The sequence below is a fragment of the Oenanthe melanoleuca genome, chromosome 1, assembly GCF_029582105.1.
Source record: "Oenanthe melanoleuca isolate GR-GAL-2019-014 chromosome 1, OMel1.0, whole genome shotgun sequence".
In the NCBI taxonomy this organism is placed as follows: Eukaryota; Metazoa; Chordata; class Aves; order Passeriformes; family Muscicapidae; genus Oenanthe; species Oenanthe melanoleuca.
The window spans coordinates 46,906,016-46,927,178 of record NC_079333.1 but is presented as its reverse complement, the minus strand read 5'-3'; the positions used below and the strand labels follow the sequence as shown (position 1 = coordinate 46,927,178).

The 21,163-nt window shown below is 36.1% G+C and overlaps 1 protein-coding gene across 1 annotated transcript in view; it reads right to left on the bottom strand.

Moving 5' to 3' along the window:
- The window catches only part of B3GLCT (beta 3-glucosyltransferase), a 41,632-nt gene that overhangs the window by 16,866 nt on the left and 3,603 nt on the right, over positions 1–21,163 (bottom strand). The window contains exons 2-5 of the mRNA XM_056497053.1: positions 17,527–17,588; positions 15,298–15,337; positions 12,131–12,240; positions 1,631–1,707 (exon numbers count right to left, since the gene is read on the bottom strand). Coding sequence (XP_056353028.1) covers positions 1,631–1,707; positions 12,131–12,240; positions 15,298–15,337; positions 17,527–17,588 — 289 coding nt within the window. The remainder of the gene's footprint in view (positions 1–1,630; positions 1,708–12,130; positions 12,241–15,297; positions 15,338–17,526; positions 17,589–21,163) is intronic.

The following is a 21,163-nucleotide window of genomic DNA, read 5'->3' as shown; positions in this document are numbered from 1 at the left end:
ACTGAGAAGAAATGTAGCAGGACTTCTGGGCAGAGTAAGGATACTGTGTCATAACACACCCACTGATTGTATCCTCTGAAATTAAATATTTTGTCCTACTTAATCTGTTCCCAAGAACTAAAAATTAAGAATTTTCACAACTGCTTAGAGACCTCCTTAAAAAGGCTAACAACTACAGGACTGAGAAATCTATTCTTTTGAAAGCAGTTTTCTGATGCATCTTATATCCAAATTAAAAGCATCATCAGCTGCTGCAGGATGTGCTGAACTACCTCCATCCTCTTTTGTCCATTGAGAAAACAAAACAATACAAGCTTCAGAACATCAACATACTTCTAAACCACTCCATGTCTTCATTCACCAGAAGTACTAAGTGAAACAGTACATGCAAGGAAATTCATATTCCAGAAATCTCAAGTTGGAAATCCTCTACTTAAGATTCCTCTTCTGATTTCTAAAGTATTTTCTTCTGCTTTCTCACACAAATGAGCATTGTATTTTTTCTTTTAGTTTTGCTATCTTGTAAGAGCTGTATCTGTAAACCCTGTCACCAAGACATAAATAATTCAGAAGAGGAACCACAAGGTCATGGAAACAGGAGCTAAGCAGGGGGAAAAAAGGAAGATGATTGATAGTTTGAACATCATCTTGCAGTTTTTCAATTTACTTCAAATCTCTTTTGCTATTTTTCACAGTTTACATACATCTCAAAGACAGCCACTATATAAGCACCATTTTCATTTTTCTACACACAAAGCAATGGAAAGCAGAAGGAAAAGTATCCTGTCCTGCAACCACTCTGACATAAAAACCTCACCCTGAATAAGTCTAATAAATTACATTAACTAAATTAAACCTCAAGAGGCTGCAGATTTCAAATGCAAGCTTCAGGCAAAAGATATTGTTCAGTACCATGGAGCTTCAGGATTTCTGAAACAAAATCATTGTTTCCTGACAGTTTGCAAGATACTACCATGAAAATGCAACATGTCTTCCTTGGAGACATCTGTATAAGCTAAGAAGAAAAGATACTTCAGACTACCTGTCTTCTCTGATCATGCTAATACAAAAATTTGCCATATAAGCATCTAAAAAGATGCTGAAACCTACAGCTTCTCACTACAGAGACATATAACCTCTTGCAAACACTATAAGCAATAAAATCCCTAAACAAGTATTATGATCTCATTTTTACAAATTTATTCCACTTCATTCAGTCAAATAATCTGAAAGATCAAAATTTCTGTAATACCTCATACCTTACACTGTAAGAACTGGGGACCAAATAGAAAAATACACATTAAAAATGCTGTTTCTTTAGACTAGTTTACTTCCCTAATAATTTTTAAATGCACCAGGATTTGAAGAAAGTTGTGGCTCAGTTAAATTGTATTATTATTGTTCTTTTATTTTAAATAGGCTTCTTTTATTTAATTAAGTTTATCAGAAAATTGCTCTGTAAAACAAAAAAAAAAAAAAAAAAAAAAAAGAAGTACAGTAAGAAAATTAAACTATAAGGTTTCAACTCTCATTAAAAATTTTTGCTTCTGAAACAAGAGGTCTGAGTAACTAATATATATATTCTTGGTTATAAAAACTTCTGAAAATAACTGGTATTCATTACACTTACTCTTTCATTAATGGCAATATTGTCCATGCACCTTCATGCCTGTCGATCTGATGAATAAGCAGAACTGTAGGCAATTCCTTTAAGACAAATAAAAATATTCCCATTAAACTTGAATTCTTCCTAAACATCAATTAATCTTCAAAAAAATTTTCTGGAATGACTTAGTTTTCATTGGTTTTGACTAGTAAGTAGCCATGAAGAATAGATGACTTAGGATGGTATGAAACAAGTTGAGGATGGTGCTTCTTCCAACTCATCATTTCTTAATTGTCTTTTAGTTATAAAGCTAACAGACTTCAGGTGAAATGCTTTGCATAAGAACTCATGTAATCAATATATCATAGTAACCTCCCTGCTGTACCATAAAATCCCATACTGTAAAGAAATACTTTTAAATAATGTAGGGTATTCTACAAAGGCTTCCTTTGGACAAGCATGTTACACACAGCTTAAGTGAGAGTTCTAACACTCCTTATTTTGAGCTGAGCTTTGACCTGTCACACTAACATCATGACAAAAACCCATGGATTTACACAAAAATCAAAATGAGGAGTTAGCTTTTTTTTTTTTCTTTCTGAAAGATGAAAGAAGCTTTCCTACAAAGGAAAATATTTCTCTTAAGTTCCTTTGCTCTTTTGTTACTTGAAACCCCTTTGATGGGGTTTCCCAATGTCTAGCAGATAAGCTATCATTCTGGGGTAGTTCCCAAGAAAAGACCATTTAAACACAGCCTTCTGATAAACCAAAGTGCTTGATTTGTAATACATGTGAAAAGCTGGATAGAGATACATCCCTTAATACACAGGGATTACTGACAGGGCACACTGCCCACAGGAGCATGGGACTCACCACAGCAGCACTTTGGGCTGGCACCAAACTTCACATGAGATGCTTAGGAGAAAGCAAAAGGTCAGCAAAAGAGGGACCATGCTCATTCAACCTGTTCTTTCCCTTTTTCCTCTATCCTAGCTGAAACCAGGACAAGGAGGAAAAATCGTAGGTAGGTACAGGGGAAAAAATGGAATTGGTCACTTGTAACAAATTGCTGGTCAGGACACTTGTCTGGCCATGCCCTGCTCTGATCCTTGCAGCCTGTCCTGTCTCCTCCTTAAATTCCATTTCTAACTCCTGGGCAAGCAGCCTTGTGTGTCTGTATTTGGAGGTCTGTGTTCCCACAAGCAGAGAGAGGACCATGAGTTATAGGGGTGCACCTGTGTCTCCAGGCCCCAGTCCTTTTCCACTTAGAGCTTGCATGTGCCAAGCATTCCTTCTTGATGAATGCATTTTGTGAACTATACCATTAACATAAAACTCACACCAAAACATGAAAATAGTTTATTTTCTAAGAAAAGCTGTAAGATAAAGTTTACACTGTTTGCTGACTCTGTCAAGTTTACTTTAAATCATTTTTAAGGGCAGTTAAGCAGAGCACCTAAAAATACATAAACCCTCCAAATTTCATATGCTAAAGAAAACATCTCTGCTACTCTAAGGAACAACTGTGTCTCTCAGGAATGCATTAACCTTATAGAAAAATAAGCATTCATGCTATTGGAAGACCCAAATTGAAAAGAAACAATGACAAAACTCTAATTTGGAACAGAATATTTACCTCCATCACAAAAAACAGCATTTCTGATTTATGATTCCAGTTCAAGCCAACCTAACAAATATGCTTCTGCTTGTTTTCAACTTCCTGAAAAGCCAAAAGTTCAGAGTATTTTTGTGGAAGTGACAAATCTTGGTCATACTATTCTCAACATCTTGTATTTCACTAAAATTTGAAAATGGAAAAATTTACTTTGGTATAATTTTATCTATATTGATTTTATTTACTCAGATTTATTGATTTATTTTTAGTTTTGGTATAATTTTATGGTAAACCATAACATTATGTTCACTTATGGGACTGCAGATAAGAAGATAAAAGGGCAGACCTCTGTCTATACAAGAACATTTATTTTTACATGTATACAAAACCTGCAGTTATGCTAGTATTTGTAGGCAGCCATGTATTTCATGTACAATGGGATCCAGACAAAGAAAAAAGTAGTTAATAATAATATACTCAGTGTCTCTATTACACTGAAGGCTGAAACTGGACTAATTTTAGATAAAAACAGCATTTATCCATGCAAAAGGTAAAAAGTAAGACACATAATCTAAGTAGTTAAGTACTATATACTCAATTATCTCCTCTTCAACAAAAAAACCCAACCATTTCCTTTGTTCAGAGCAAAGATGATAAAGAAAAAGCACTCCCTCAAGCTAACCCAATACTTTTACAAGGTATGTTTTCTCTTTGACATTCTCATAAACCTGCTCTCTTTCTCTACCCAACTTTCTGTAAAATATGAAAATACATATCCTGCATGATCCTTTCCTTCCACTCACCTCTAACCATGCATTGTTTATAATTTAATAAAGGAGATGCTTAAAACACACTCTACAGATCTAAAACACCTTCCTTCAAAAATACAGGGGGATTTCTGTTGCTTTTCCTTTCTCATTTTTACTTTGAACCTAGTGGAACTGGGCTGACCTATTTGTTTTATTTATTCTATCTTCAGTAGAGAGCCAGAACAAAAAAGCAAATTGAACCTGGTGTCAGCTTTGAGGAGTGGAAGGGCACCTGCAGTCAAGGAAATGAAATGTAACTTGCACACTGTGTCTGTCTTTCTCATAAAACTCTCCTACAAATGCATCCATGGCCATTCACTGGTTATTCTAGCTTGAAACTATTGTTTCCACAGACACAATGCACATGTGTTTTCACACATACCAATATTTTTCATGTGCCATAAGTAAAGTAACTTATAATCTAAATAAGATTGAAGACTGAGAAACTACCCTCCCACCTTACAGAACTGAGATGACTTTAAAGGCCAGAATCAATAAATGGAATTCCTTGTGGTCTGAAATACAGTATGAGACATTTTTACTCCAAATGTCACCTACTCTATCAGCACAGTGAGATCAGAAATACCTGCCACGGACTACAATTTTAAACTTTACACAAATAAAAAACTAAGTGTGAGTAAAGGGGTTAGATCCACGTTTTCAAGCCAATCCTAAAAAGACACAGACTCACACAGCCTCATTTTACCTTAAAATCATCTAGTATTTTAAGTATGAAAATGCTAATGACAATCCATTTCACACCAATTCATAGAGAGAACTACGGTTCTTGAATCTAAATATTGAAAGTTTTCTTCATTTACATGAAAAAACTAGAGGACTAGCATCTAACAATGAGAAGGTAATTCAGAATAAAATAGTTAAGAACTAAGTAAGGGAATTGTTAACCTGAAACAAGTATCTGTATTCTTTTTGCACCACATGCAATTTCATATTAATCTACCAAATCCTATATGAGAAATGTGCAATTTATAGAGAACAAAACTGTACAGGATAAAACCAAAAGAAAATGCTAAGGTTTCATAGACTATGAGGCCAAAATGGGCTTCTGTATGCATGCAGGTTGGCAGAGACCCACCCCAGCTAAAATGGGATTTCCAGGCTAGGTCACATTCTCTGTGATCCTCTAGCAGAACTATGTTTGCTTTGTTTTCCTACAAAATAGTTAAGTGACTTTCACCTAAGCATAACCAAACCTTGCCCTAAGTGTAATCTCTAGTGAGAAAATGCTTTATTGGAACACAAATCAAACTAGATCTTGCTCAGCACTAATAATTATATGTGCTGTGTGACATGACTTTGCAAGTGTGACATAGAAACAGGTACAGAACTGCAGTGAAATGCAAACCACGACAGTAACGTGGTCATTGTTCTGCTACTGAGCCACCTGAGCAGAGCCAAAAGCCATCTTGTAATACACTGGAGGAAAATAAAGTAGTGTAGAGGAATTTGCTCCTAATGAGTGCAGTTTGCTGCTATCTAGGTGTCTTGCATAAATCATCTCTGTGCTTTGTGAGCTTATTAAGCTGCCTCATGAAGCCCAGAGCTGAGGGGCAGGAGTGGGGATCTTAAACCCTGAGCACTGCTGCTGAACTGCACAGCTCCAGAATTAGAAATGTCTTCCTATCTCTACACACCCCACAAGCATGTAACAACATTTTCCCTACTCTCTTATCTTCTTTTCAGTAATCAATCCTAAGACACATTCAGAGCTAGCCTACCTTCTCAGCCTTCCCTTGGGAGGTTAAATAAGCCAAGCTCTTACAGTCGTCTGTTATGACTACTTTGACAAAGTAGAGGTGTGAAATACATACTAAAGTCTCCCTACAGCTTTATTTTCAAAAACATGCCAATTCTGTAGACATCCTGAAGGATTTCTAAAAGAAAGTAATCCCAATAGCAATAGTAAAAGAAAGGAATAGCAAATCTCCTACCTCTAAGCCCAGTGGGTCAGATAATTTACTGGGAATTGCCAGCTTCAAACATTATATCAAACACTGCATCTTCTCTATATTCTAACAATTTCCTTAAATATTGAAAATTACAATACACATTGCAAATATTCTTCATGTTTTAAAGACATAATTTTATCCAAGAATCCAGGACAAAATATTATTTCAGTAATCCCATCCAAATTAAACTCATGGATGATTTAAAGCACTATTTTACAATATCACTGTAAAGGAACTTTACTTCTGTTTAACATATCAGTTGTTTAGGAACTTCTCCAAAGTTGCCCAATCCTTTTAATTCCTTGCACTATTTCTCCCTTTGGGATTCTTTCATAGAATTGTAGAACAGTTTTGAGTTGGAAGGAAAGTCTAAAACTCTAGTCCAAGCCCCTCCAGTGAGCAAGGACACCTTCAGCTACATCAGGCTGCTCAGAGCCCTGACCAAAATGATGTTAAAGGTTTCCAGGGATGGGATATCAACAATCTCTCTGGCAAACTGCCAGTGTTTCACCAACATCACTCTAAAAATTTTCTTTCTTATGTTGAGCCTGAATCTACTCTCCTTTAGTTTAAAAACTTTACCCTTTCCTTATCATTACAGGCCCTCTAAAAAGTCTGTTCCCATCCTTCTTTATAAGCCCCTGTTAAGTACTGAAAAGCCATAATAAGGTGTAAAAAACCCACAACAACAAAACCCATGTTTCTAATAAGGAATGGTTTCCAATAATCTTTTGCTCCTCAGGAATCCCAAAGTAATAAATATAATGTACTGTTTTCATTAGAGAGGATTCCTACTTCTGCTCTACTCTTAGATGCCCAGTTATAATTTTTAAAAACCCTGAGTTTTCATAATGTATTATGTACCATTTCAGAGAGTTCAGTGAAAGGTTATAGCATTACCCTGCTTTTACAAATCAAGAGCAAGTACTGTGTGCAAATTAACAAATTAGATCTTCTTTTATAACAAGACAAATAAAAATATGTGGAAAAAATCTGGAAAAGTTTTGAGTGCTTATTATAAATGCTACCACAGATGTGTATAAGACAGTAGCCTAGGATGACAACAACATATTGCAGTAAAGTGCCATTTGTTTGCTCTTCCCTTGAGTGAATAAAAAGCAGCAAGGAATACTTTCTCCATAGCTCACAGTTTACAAGAATTCTAAATAAATGCAATCATACAAAAGACAGACATGATATACAGCACATTGCTATTATTCATGAAAGCCAATATTAAAGATGAACCATTATAATTATGTTGCCAGCTGGTCTGAGTAAGATGTTTGTTTAGAATGTGTTTAAGATAGAATTTCAATATTGTAGTTGTTAATATTAGTCTGTAAAGTGGGTTTTTACTTAAAAGCGAAATCTTTGTCAAGCCCAACTAGTGCATAGAAATACTTCAGGTTGGATATAAAGACAGATTTCTTCACTGAAAGAGCAATTAAGCATTGGAACAAGCTTCCCAGGGCAGTGCTGGAGTCGCCATCCCTGGAAGTATTCTAAAAACTAGCAGATGTGGCACTTCCTGATATGGTTTAGGGGTGTGGTGGTATTCAGTCAAAGACTTGATGATTTGAGATCTTTTTCAACCTTAATGATCTATGATTCAAGCAATGAAATTAAGCAATTTATGGGGTTTAGATGCTACTTTTTAAGATCAGCAAGATTAGCAGCACAAGTAGATTTTTATATTCACGGATAGCCTGAAGCATCTTTCACTGACTGCAAGATTGAGACAGCTGTCTCCCAAGCTAAATCAGTGTGATACATGGGGGAGCAGGAGCCTTCCCCACAACAGGCTCTGGCCAAGTAAATCTGCTGTACCTTTTTTAACTAGGGAAGAAGGGAAGGAACAGCAGAGCAGAATGAAGCTTCCACAAGGCAAGACATTTGGTAAATGTATTTCAAGTACAAGTAGAGATGCTCAGGAGAATTTACAAGAACAAAACAGCTGTCACCAGGTAATGATTTTAATCTGATGATTTAGTAATTCTAGTCTCATGTATACTTGAGCACTCTATTCAGAGATGACTGAGCAATTTTAATATAGCCAACAACAGTGGAGGAGGAAGCTTTATAGCAATCTCTTATTCTTCACCAAGAAAAGAAATACCTTAGTAAAACGGGTTTGTTCAAATCCTATTAAGTATGCAGAGATTGCTGCTGAAGAGGCTCAGACACTTAGCCTAAAGCACTTTAAACTTCTGAGTTTTTTGTATATATTTTGCCCTGACATGACATGTCTGTGAGATGACAGGTCCTATTTTCTGCATTTAAAAAGTGAAGGACTTTACCACATCTTTGATTGGTAAAAGCAGCAATATAAAAATGGTATATGATGTGTAAGGCAGGGCTGAGGGCAGCCCATCCATCACTACTAAAACATTTAAAAGGTCTCATTAGTGCAGAATTATCTGACTTCTACAAATTCCTTCAAATCTGCTGAGCATCCATTAGAGGAAAAGGATCCTGTTCACCTTCCAGCACTAAGTGTAGGTAACTTCCACAGTTTCAACAGCTAATGAGCTAGACATCAATTCTGCTGATAATAGAGCCTAGCAATTGTCAAAAGGATGCCAGTACCTCTGCAGAATGAGAAGCAAGGGCATATTAGAAAGTCAAAGATCAAACAATTAAAACAAAAAGCTAGGAGAACAGCTGGAGGAAAGCAAAGATAAAACAAAAGTCCCTCAAATGTGTAAAGCCCTGCAAGCTGACCTTAAATGGATTTAAGACAACTCTGAAATATATTTTCAGAACTAAGAGGTAGCTGCTGTACACCTTTCCTGGAACACTTTCAAAAGATTTTATTTTGAATCCACCTCACCCTTCCACAGAAAAGGATTTAGAAACATTTCACAACTTAAGCACCCAAATACTGAAGCTCCAGAATGAGCAGTTGCACTTTAAAATGCAAATCTTAAAAGGTATGATGCATTATAATAAAAAACAGAAAAATGACCAAGAGCATACTGATACTAGGCAATGTATGCAAGCAGAATAAGTAACACAACTTAAAACAAACACAGGTGTTAATGTGGATAAAAAAGTTGAAATAGGAACTTCATACACTAACCACTTAAACCACTTATTAGGGTTTTTATACTGCAAGTTCTCCCCACATAACTGTAGTTTTATGGACAGATTTGGAAAAGAAAAGTAAATATGAAAGTAGTGGATGATGTTGCAAACACAAGAAAGAATGAATCCTTGTAGAAAGAAAAAAAAAAGTTGTTTCTAGGAGGGAAACAAAGGGCACATTATCACTTTGCACAAAAAAATCAAAGGGAATTGATCTAGTAATCCTGAGAAATCAAAAATGTTGAAAGCTTTTGAAGCTAAAACATATCTGTTTCAATTTTTAAAAATAGGGTTGATCTTGATATGGTGGAAAACCTTGCCATAAAGACAAATTATTGTAGACATGGAGATGGAGGGGCAGGCCCAGCACTTCATTTAAGTATAATCTGTTAAAACTTGTTAAAACTGTAGGATCAAAAAATGAATTGCCTGATCAGTCTCAGCTGGAAAGTGGCTTCCATGAAATGGGAAGCCATTACAGGAAGGAGAGAAGTAAACAGGATATTCATACTAAAATAATGAATATGAGCAAGAAACTGAAAATTGAAGCAATAAATATATTATGGATTACATTGAATTTATGGCATTAATTTTGAAAAGTCTCAAGAAAATCATGCCTATTTTATCTAAATATGCAAATCAGTTTAAAAACAACTCAGTTGCCTTTAAAAATAAGTTTTTTCACTAAATCTTATAATCTCAACATTATTAACTTGTATGTAAAGTTTTCAGTAAGTTCAGACCTACTCCAAAAGCTGTTGGATAATTTTAACTGTAATGCTTGTTGTAGGTCAAGTAAAGGAATGTATGCCCATTGATTTGTGGAATACATCTCTCATGGAATGAAATAAGGAGAATACAGTCCAAGAAAAATATCTTCAGAGTTGTTTCTATCATAGCCTGATAGTATTGAAAAATTGAAAATTTCAGGTGAGATATGGATGTCAGAATACAGTGAATTCTGAATTTGTTGGATTCTGAATACAGGAAATAGTATTAAATACTAACAGAGGACTGCTTTGGAAAACAGAACTTCAGGTAGCTTCATTCCAGCATCTGAAAGCAAATGTGAAAACAGAGCTGGAAGAACTTCAGGAGACATTAACTCACCCAGAATGTCTCACTGGCCAATTAAGGAAAAAACAAAAGAAGACAACTGCCTACAAATTCCTTGAAAATAATCTTACAGAGATGGCCAAAACATTAGCAGGAACAATATGGAGGCAGATCATTGCAGATAGGAATATGGTGATGGTTAGCATATGTACATTAAAATTCAAGCAAACTGATGTAACTTTTTTCCACTCTCCAATCCCTTACCAGAAAAATCTTCCATATTATTGAAACAGTGCAATGCTGCCATCAGTACAGCCTAGGCAATTAAAACTGGTTTTTAAAGCACACATGCCTTGCCCAATGGTCACTGGCACTTTGGCAACAGATTTTGTGGCCATGAGCCTAATGCCACAGTAAAATAACACTGACATGGGCACTAAGAGGCTTTTCAACATCAGAGATCAGCAGCTAAGACACTGAGTTACAAATAAGTTGTGTTGAAAGCACAAAACCAGAACCAGATCTTGTAAGATAACAAAGACACTGAACTTCTGAGGCACAGACTACTGGTACAGCCTGCTGGGTTTCTGATCATCCTTGCTCCTGCTGCACTTCAGGAAACAGGATTTTGCATAAGGTACAACTCCAATTACAAAAAATTTCACCTCTCTCCCACAAAACATGCTCATATTCCAGCCTCACTGAAACCACTTGTATTTCTGCTTACTGAACTTTTCATTGCTCATATTCTGCAACATCAATTACAGAACTCAACTAATATCCTTGGGTTTAACAACTGACACCATAATCCTCTCTGCACACATTGTATCTGAACACTTGTCTCAATTCCAAGGAGGACTCTGAAAGAGGAGAACTCTGCAGAACAAAGGCTGTTCACATGACTGATTTCATTAAGGGATTAAAAATTGCATTTAGAATGGATTTATTTACAACAGGCTTGATAAGCTTGGATAAATGAAGCCTAAAACATCAAGCAATCTGATTTAGGCACTATAAGACTAATGTACACAAGACAATTTAAATCAGATTTATTTTTCCTTTACAACAAAGAACATGGAAATGAAAAATAGGTTAAATAACCTCACAGCAAGCTATTTCATATCAGGGGATGAATGCCACTCTTGATTTTTTTCCTTAATTTTATAAAAGACAAAGAAAATAAAGCATTGTTTATGCACACAGAACTTTCAGTGTAAGTTTCTTTAAAAGCTCTTCTCTCTAGGCTTAAGCTTTACAAATCAAATCTCCTATTAGAATGTAAAGTACAACATGCAGCTCTCAGGTCAGTGTGACCCACCAGCAGGTCAAGGGCAGAGGGCTCAGCCTGCAGAGGGGTGGCAGAGGAACAAGGGATACTTAGGGAAGGTACTGCCTCACAGAGGGACAGGGGCAAGAGAGGTGTGAAGGACTGCTGCTGCAAGAAGGGGAGAATCCTGCCTTAGGAATTTAATGTCCACACGCATTTCTGTTCTACTGCCACAATGTCACAATTGGGTAAAGGAATTCTGACAAAATCTACATTACAGCACGTTCACTGGCTCTATTAAAATACCTAAAATTATATTAACTAATAATTAAATTTTTATGCTTTTCACTTCATAGAGAATGCAGCTTTTTTCCTTTTTTTTTTTTTTTTTTTTTTGTAAGCACTACAATCATATTGAAAAACTGCCTTCTGCCAAGTCTTTCTTATCACTTTTGCATCAAATGCCACCCAAACAATAACAGCCATTACAAAAAAAGGTTGAGAGATGCAATTAAAAGTAGTGATAAATCACAGCATACAATCAGTAAAGAACCACTGAAATAGTTTTCTTATAAGCACATAGAAAGCAATTAATGAAAGAAATAAAATGGATTTGAAGAAAGGCACTACAAACCCAAATATTTTTAGTAAAATGTGGTAACAGCATATATAAAAAGGTGCACCTAAATATAATATTATATAAATTATAATATCCCACCATACCTTTCCAAGATCTACAGCCTGGTTCAAAATATCTCTTTTTAGATCTTCTGCTCTCTTGGAATGGAAAGAATTACTTTGACTCTGGATGACAAATACAATTCCCTTTAATTCTGTAAACAAGAAAATAAGAAGATTTGAAGATAAAATAAATTATTTGCTGATTTGCTTCAAAGCTAGTGAGAACCCAGGTGTGTGCAGGAATCTATTACACAGTGAGCTATTCCTTCAATTATCCAAACATTTCATGAAATAGTAAAAAGGCATTATTTAACACACACACACACACACACAAATCCAAACCAGCCCTTTTCAAGATTAATTTAAAAAGAGCATGGCATGACTGGAAGATGTGCAGCAGTTAACAGCAGCCACATTCATGAGGTTGCTTTTTCTCCAGTACACCAGCTGTCCTTGTCACCAGAGTTAAAAGGTGTTCATCACAGACCAGCATCTCCCCTCTCCAGGAAATGCATGAACATGAAACAGAAAAGCTGCTTCCCTAATAAAGAGTTTAAAATCCTACCCAGAAACAAACATCAGGTGGAGACACACACACAAGGACACTGAGCTGACACTCTTATCCAGTATGACAGCATCAGTATCTCACATGTGTCTTCACAGGGTTTAAAGGCATCATAACCAAAACTTTAAACACGAGAGAAGACTGAGGGAAATTTAAAATAAAATAATGAAACAGCTTTGCAAACGTTTATGGATTATAAAAGTGCATATTATAAAATACAAGTAGATGACAAAGCAGGTAGCCAGATTTTGTTGATGATAGGAGATAGAATAATCCCTTGATACTGGGAAATCCTAGAAAAACAGGAAGATATGATCCCATTCAGAAACAGAGCACAGCAGATAGCAACAGAGAATGAGAAAAGGAAGAGAACAGATGCCTTTTCCAGAACTCTTACCAAGTTTCATCTACGCTGTTTAGCCCACTCACGACCATTAACTAAGTATCAATCAATGAGGAGGAGCAACACACGATACTGTAATTTCCCTTCCTTTGGCCACAAAGGGCTGAACTTAACAGATACTATGTAGAAAGTGTACCAGGAAACTCAGAATATAACAACCTTAGACAGCACCACAAGGAAAGAAACTAATGCTCAGGAGATCTGTACAGAATGATGAAAGTTGTGGAGAAGAAACAAAGTTCACACCAAAAAAAAAAAAAAAAAAACCAAAAAAAAAAAACCAAAAAATACTCTCACTTTGCAAATAGAGTACAATGAGTGATAGATAGTGGAACAAAGATGGAGAAAAACTGGAGGAAGAAGGAAAGAAGGAAAGAAGTAATCACAAGGGAAAAGAGTAAAACTGAGCCCATCAAGAAAGATCACAAGGAAAGCATTGTGAACAGAAAGAGCATTAACCACAAATTCTTGCACTAAGGTTATGAGAAGATGTCTATGTCCAACACCTGAGGATCAATTGCATTGCTTTGTTCCTCTGAACAGTTATTTGTTAATGTAGACCTGTGACAGCTCAAAGCCACAGTTAGATGGTTTTCTGCTTTTCCCTCAATATTATTTTCCCTCAATTTATTAGCTTATTCATCAAGACATTGTCAAATTATTTGAGGTTTCTGGTGGTATGTTACAGAGATGGAATAAGCATTGGTTTAGATATCAGTATTCATTTCACATTTTTCCCATACAGTGTAGGAATCAACAGTGTTCATTCTCTGAACCACCAAACAAACTGCTTAAAAATCCCATCCATAATAAAAGCTTCTGAATAGCAACTAATTGTTACCTAGAAAGATCTTTGCTAGATTTCCTGTGCAAAAATTAAAACTACACTTCTTTGATGCTAATGAGAGTCAAAGGGCTAAATCTACATGCACAACATCAAAAACACTCACAGAGACAAACAGCAAACACGACCTTGTTTTTACATAATTGCTGTTTTAGTACCAGAAAATTTACAGATTTGGAAGCATCTGAATTACACTTTGTTTCACTAATGGTAAATTTAACAAAACCTGTGATACTCCACAACAGCTTACTTTCTAGGAGTGAGATTAAACCTACTTTTATGATTAAATCAAATGGAAATAATTTCCTTTGGTATAGGTAAAGTAGTTAATAAAAGACATATTCAGTGTATGTATGTATGAAAATGTCAACAGAAAATAGCTACAATATTGAACACCTCAATTGTTTCTCAAGCTGAGAAACACCCAATGAAACCAGAGAAAGAGCTTTTGAAAGATTAATCTCCAAAAGTGCTACTGATCTGTATATAACAGTTCAAAAGAGAAGAATGAATTATCAGAGGAACTAAGAACCATCAAGCACTACACTGTTTCAAACCCTTACCTTTAGAAATGGTTAAAAGACCTAAAAAATCCCGAAAAAACCTCAAACCAAAATAATTTTATTAGGGAGAGGTGAAAAAAAAAAAGATGTATTGCATCAGACCAACAGTCCATCTAGTCCAGTATATTTTTTTAACAGTAGTAATAGGAAAGAGTATTTAGGTACACCACAAAACCTTCACTTTTCTCCAGTGCTTCTCATACCCTCACAGCATTGACAAATATTATCTTAGGAAATGCCAGAAGACAGACATGATTAAGTTGGGTCCTTCTAGAACAAGCAGAGCCAAGTCCTGAGGGTTTAGCAGAGTGAGAAGTCCACAGTTACAGTGCACAGAAGAAAAGTCAGGTCTGTTAACTTCTTTGCCAGAAGGACATCAGACTTGTCTTCAGAGAAGGCAGGACCTTGCAGAATTTTTATTCTCATTATTTATCACTTGTCAGGCAGCAAAAACTTGTTTTGCAACTATTTTATCTGTTAAATACTTGCTTCTAGATATTATAAAGTTATTATAATTTGTTACAAGCAGTTTCTAATAACCCTAGTTATTACAATTAGAGCCTAGCAGAATGGTAAAAATTCAGTTTCATCTTAAATCGTTACAAGAACAGCTATTAAGTATCATAAAATTTTATTTCAAACTAGAGTGTACTACAAAAAGCAATTCATCCTTTTCACAGTGCAAGTGCACATGTTCAAAAAATCTAAACTACAAGAACTGCAAGTACAATCAAAGATTTCCAACCTTCTGTTTGATGAGACTACATGAACCAAGAAAAGAAAATTAAAAAAAAAAAAAAAAGGATTTGTGAAACAGCATGATATTCTGCTTACCTCTGCCTATTTTACTAGTTGTTCTACTTTTTTCAGACTTCTAGAAGAAAGAAAGAAAGAAAAAACCCAAGTAAGAATATACACAAAGCCTCAAATATTTCTACAGAAACACACCAGGAGTCAAAGCATTCATCAGATTATAAATGTATACATAGAGGTTTTAACCCAAAAATTAATATGAAAAATAAAGTAAAATGTTATTCTTCATCAAGAATTGCAAAGATATCCTAAATGCTTCCATACTATTACTCAGAAAACACAGTAAGAGTAAGGAAAAAAAAAAGAATATGCTTTTCCATTACTCAATTTATACCAGAGCTCTTTATATTTTTGCTAACAATGTCTTTTTTATTATTATTATGCATCTCCTGAGTGATAAGTTTGAATTATGGAGCTCTACAATAAAAACACACCTGCTCAGTGTGGAATCTATTCATTTAATCTACCATCAGAACACAATTCTTAAAAGAAGACTCAAATGCAATTCATATCAAGACAAATATCAACAGGTATTTGCACATAATATGACTCCACTGGAATTTATTCAGGAATCACAAACATCAGGTATCTCTGCACTGCCCAGAAAATTGTAGGAAGGAAAGCAGAAACTTCATTTGTTGCACAATTTATCCCAGGTGACAGCACCCCAGAGCTTTGGCTTGTCCACGTGAAAAATCAAACTCATCTTTACTAACTGCATAAGGATGCTGTAGGATTTATCTTGATTCCAGTGTTTCAAGACTTTCAGACAGAAATGCCATACATATCCTCAGCAATAAGCTCATACATAGTTTTCCTACCCTTGAGACAAGTTCTATTTTTAAATACTTAGCCCCCTCAATTTTTAAAATATCAGATCTATGCAATCCTTTTAGCTCTACTTGCATTGGATGATCTTTCCTCTGACTTTTGCACTGAAATGAATAAACTCCAACTTTCCTGGTAGCCATCTGTAAAATCTTTTCAAAAATTACTGCAGCTCCATCCATTCTTATGACCCTTTTCCTGATGCCTGGGTCAATAAAGTTTAAAAGACTTCTTATAAGATTATAATTATAATTTATTTTGATATCTATACAGAACACTGTCATTATATAGGACAGTAAGTTAACATTTTAAGCTAACATGTATCAGAAAAAAGATTGATTTTCCATGCAAACAAAAACCTAGGTGTTTTGTGGCACACCGTGAAGAACAAGCCATATTTAAAATTACTTTTATTAAAACACAAGAAAATTGTTGCCTGTTATATTCCTGTTAATGTTATTAAAAAAAAAAAAAAAAAAGGGGAGAAAAGATATTTTGGCCTGAAGAGTTCTAGAAAGCACCTCTGACTTCATCTGAGGGAAGGTTTTGAAACTCTAAAATGGTACTAAAGCCTTCATAAGTTATGTCCTATATAAGAAGGGTAATGGCTGGATTGAGACAGCAATGGAATTTAACAAACAGCATGTTCATTACCTGTTGTCATTACTACTAGTAATGGCCAAGTCTCCCAGACACCGTGCAAGATGAGTAGTTTGCAATAGGGATATTTTTCACTTAGAAAAATTACTGCAGTTACAGCAATCACCATCAAAACCAAAAATTATCTAGAAATATGTACTTCTAACTATACTTCTATTGTATTTGATGTTAGATCACTAGATCTAAATGGCAGCTATTGATTCATTCCAGTTTTTTTATTTTCCTCCCTTAAATTTCTTTTATACCTACGCAAATATCTGTTACAAATGTGTACTCATATAAAAATGGTAGTTGGAAGTATGTCAAAGGACATGCATGCATACACACCTAACACTCAGTATGCTATTTAAAGCTAGGGCTAGCTCTGACCATTAATTCTCCTAATCTGGATAATTTGAAATTTCATATGTGAGCTTTGCTTGAGCTGTGACTTGAGTGGTAATGTGTAATAATGCTGATTTGGCAGAGAGGCAGCCATTTCCCCTTCAATGTATTATATATTTAACAAAACCAAGAAGAAAGGATTTAATAAATTAAATCTTTGAATTAATAAAGGTTATATACTCAAAAACTTTTCTCAACACAATAGCAATAGGAACTTATATGACACAGAGCAGAAAGACATCATATGAAATTCAGTACTACTGAAGTCAGTAATTAAATAATCAATGCCACAGATATTGGGCTTTCTGCTCAGGTCTATTCTAGCTTATATTACAATGTCTGTAAAACATTCCTCCTCCAGCAATTAAAATTCATTACCTGCAGCACTGGTAGTTCAGTCTCATCTTCTGCACCTTCAGAAACTACACTTACAGCAAAAGCTGAAACAAAAAACAGACTTTTTTTCACATTACAGGAGTTCATTTTCACAACTGATGAAGTTCTGCAGTAATAAAAAAAAAACATTCCCCCCCTCCCCCATCATTTAGGTAGATTTTTCACATTAAATCATACTGTATTTGTAATAATCTTTGTGAACATGGGAGTCTGTTCTTACAGGATTTATACATTTGCTGCCTGACAGCTCCCACACCACCACTGAAAAAAATCACTCTGATATGAAGCCAATTTTATTTGGCTTCAAGGCAAATAAATCCCTTAAAAAAAAATCTGTTCAGTCCAGTAGCTCACTTGATAGCAGCCTAATGTGCTACCACACGAGAGACCTGCAGTCCACTGTTTTTAGGTTAAAGTTTGGATTACCAAAGCTTCTCTTGGGACCACAGAAGCTGACAGTGGCTGACAGAAATTTCTATCAAAAGTGAAGATGACTACAACACGCTTTGAATGGCATCTCTGAACAGCAGCCAAACTCGTAAATGTATGAGACCCAAATAAATGTTTACAGAAAGAATAGGACCATACAGAGCTAATCTGCACAGAAGTAGCATTTTCTTAAACTATTTATAGTGACACCACCCTTTGCATACACTTCTGGTTTGTTGAATTAGAAAAAATAATCGGGTTCTTGTGTTACTTTTTTTGTTGTTGATGTAGTCAATTTGTCTCAGCCTCCTCATTTGCAAAAGTAGTTCCATTTAACATAAGAAAGCCTTGCTAAGATTATTTCTAAGAAATCTTTTTCTTAAAAGTTCTAAAGAGATGCAAATGAAAGCAAACTGTTACAATTTGGAAGGAATTCAAGATACTATTCATCATGGTCAAATTGATGGTTTTCTTAAAAAATGGGGCAGAAAACAGATTCAAGTGGATTGTCTCACTACAAATTTAGATTATTTATTGCTTGTAATTGACTTCAGAGTGAATTGTTAGCCATTATCATTCCTTTGATGCACTGGACATCTACAATATGGGATAACAAGACAAGATTGTTCTAGGTCTAGGGTGCCCCATCTCTGAACACCTACATCCTTTTGCTCTTCCAGCTGGAGATCAAATTTCACCAAGTGTCCAGGAGCTGAGGTTCACAGCAACATCTCAAGTCCTCTTTAACCTGCATCTCAAATCACACTACTAGATCCAGACATCCCAAAAATCTTTCTAACACAGCAGACTCGTGGTGGACATAAATCAGAAACAGAGGATATTCTGTGTTGGAAGGGACCCACAACTCTTAAATGAGTGGCCAGTACAGGGACTGAATCCATGTCATGAGCACCAGGCCTTAACCAACTGAGCAAATCTCAAGGTCATTTTCCTCCTCTTCTCCCAATATAACAGTATTTACAGATTCAGACAAGGAATCACTTCACCTACACAAACCAGACCCACATCTTCTTGACACAATCCTAATTATAAAATCAACACAAAACATCCTTATTCCAGAAAATGTATTAATTATATAGTATTACCCTGAAGAAGTGTCACCTCACAAATTCAGCTTATTCACAAGCCTAATTTTCAGTTTTTAATATGCACCTGAGGAATGGCACATAAAACCTAAGACAACTATGACTGACAAGAGATGCTGCCTCTGCCACCACAGGGCATTCAATAACTCATGCCACACTGTCCCTAAGCTTTATGAAATATTAACACATATGATCCTTGAGACAAATCAAACACTAATCAGATCACCTATTTCACACCACATCTTTGAAAGCACAGATAAAGCTCTTCAGGGAATTAATTAAACAACCTACTCATCCTGGTATTACAGAACCACAGATTTATTGAGATTGGAAAGGATCTCTAATAGACATCTAGTTCAACCCCCCAGCTTGTGCATCAACTCCTCCTGCACATTCCATATCCTCTGCAACTTTGCTGGGGGTGCACATCCCATTGCCATTAATGAAAGGTAAAACACTACTGGAGCCACTCATCAGAGCCCACCAAGTCAGTTTTCCACCCACTTTGCTGTCCAGAGACACAGCCCATACTACCATCAGTGTGCTATGACATTATAGGAGACAGGGGTAAACTCAAACTCCTTGCTGAAGTTGAGATGAACAACACCCACTGCTTTCCCCACACTCATGAAGGCAGTCATGTCATCACAGAAGTCTTTTGGGGTGGTTGAGCATGACTGCCCATTCATAAGAACATGGTGACTTCTCCCAGTCGCCCTCCTGTCCTTCGTATGTTTGCCTTGTCCTTCCTTGTTTGCCAGCGATACTGAGGATTATTACCCACCACCTTCCCAGGGACTGAGGTACCAACTTATCCTTGCTCTCCTTGAAGACCAGGGTGATATTCTTCTAGTCTTGAGGACTCTCCCCCAGTCACCACCACCTTTCAAAGATCATCAAGCCTTGCACTGACATCGTCAAACTCCACCAGTGCTTGTATGTGCCTGCCATCAGTTCCTGTGGCTTCTGTAAGTCCAGTTTGTTAAAAAGTTCCCTAAACCAGTCCTCCTCCAGTGAGATTAACTCTTCTGTGCTCCAGACTTTCCCATGAGTTTCTCTCTGGGATTTTTGAAGGTGAGTCTCAGAAATATCGATCGAGGCAAAGAAGGTTCCAAGTTCCTCACCCTCTTTCACATCCTTCTTTTAACCCTGTCCTCCATGCATAAGAAGGCCTATTATTAGTTTCCCCAGTCTCCCTTTTGCTGAACAGCTGCAGAAGCCCTTTTCTTACCTTTCATGAGTTGAATCCCTCACCAGATTCAACTCCAGGTGGGCCCTGGCTTTCCCAATGGCATACCTGCACTCTCAGACAGTGTCTCCATGTTACTCTTGGGGTGACCTGGCTGTATTTCCATCTCTTGTGTGCTTTCTTTTCTATGTTTGAGCTTGGCTAGGAGCTCCTGTTTGTGCAAGTGGGCCTCCTGCCATCTTTGCCTACCCTCCTGCATGTGAGGATGGATCATTATTGTAGGAGATGAACCTTGAAAATCAACCAGCTCTGACCCTGTCACACAGTGCAATTTCAACACTCACAAATATAATTTATTCAACAAACCAATACATGCAATGAATGCTAAAGTCTCTTTATTATATAATATATTTCAGAAAGTCAGCTTCCCCTCCTTTTCCAACAATTAAACATATTAAAATGACCTGGTATCTTTTACATTAAATATATCAGGAAGACATTTCCCAGCTAATACATTTTAATAAGACAAGAACTGTTCAGACTATTTTTAAAGTGCTGAAGAACCATTCACAAAACAGACTAACAGACCCCTGAAGACACCACCAAAAAAGCCTCAAGAATTCTCACCCAACAGTAATGAAGTTTTTCATGCACACAGGCTGTACGAATTTATCTTAGCAACACTCTTCTACCTGATTAGCAAATCTGTTATGCACATCTAATTTGATAGAGCAACCATCAGAAGTCTACTGTGACCAAGACTGTTCTGCCTAAGCAACCTATCTCTCAGCATGGAAATAAATATCCTCTTCTAAGGATTTACTGGGAAAAGGGCAGCAGGAAAAGAACATGGTAAATTTAGCTAGCCTACAAAATATCAACAAAGGGACCACAG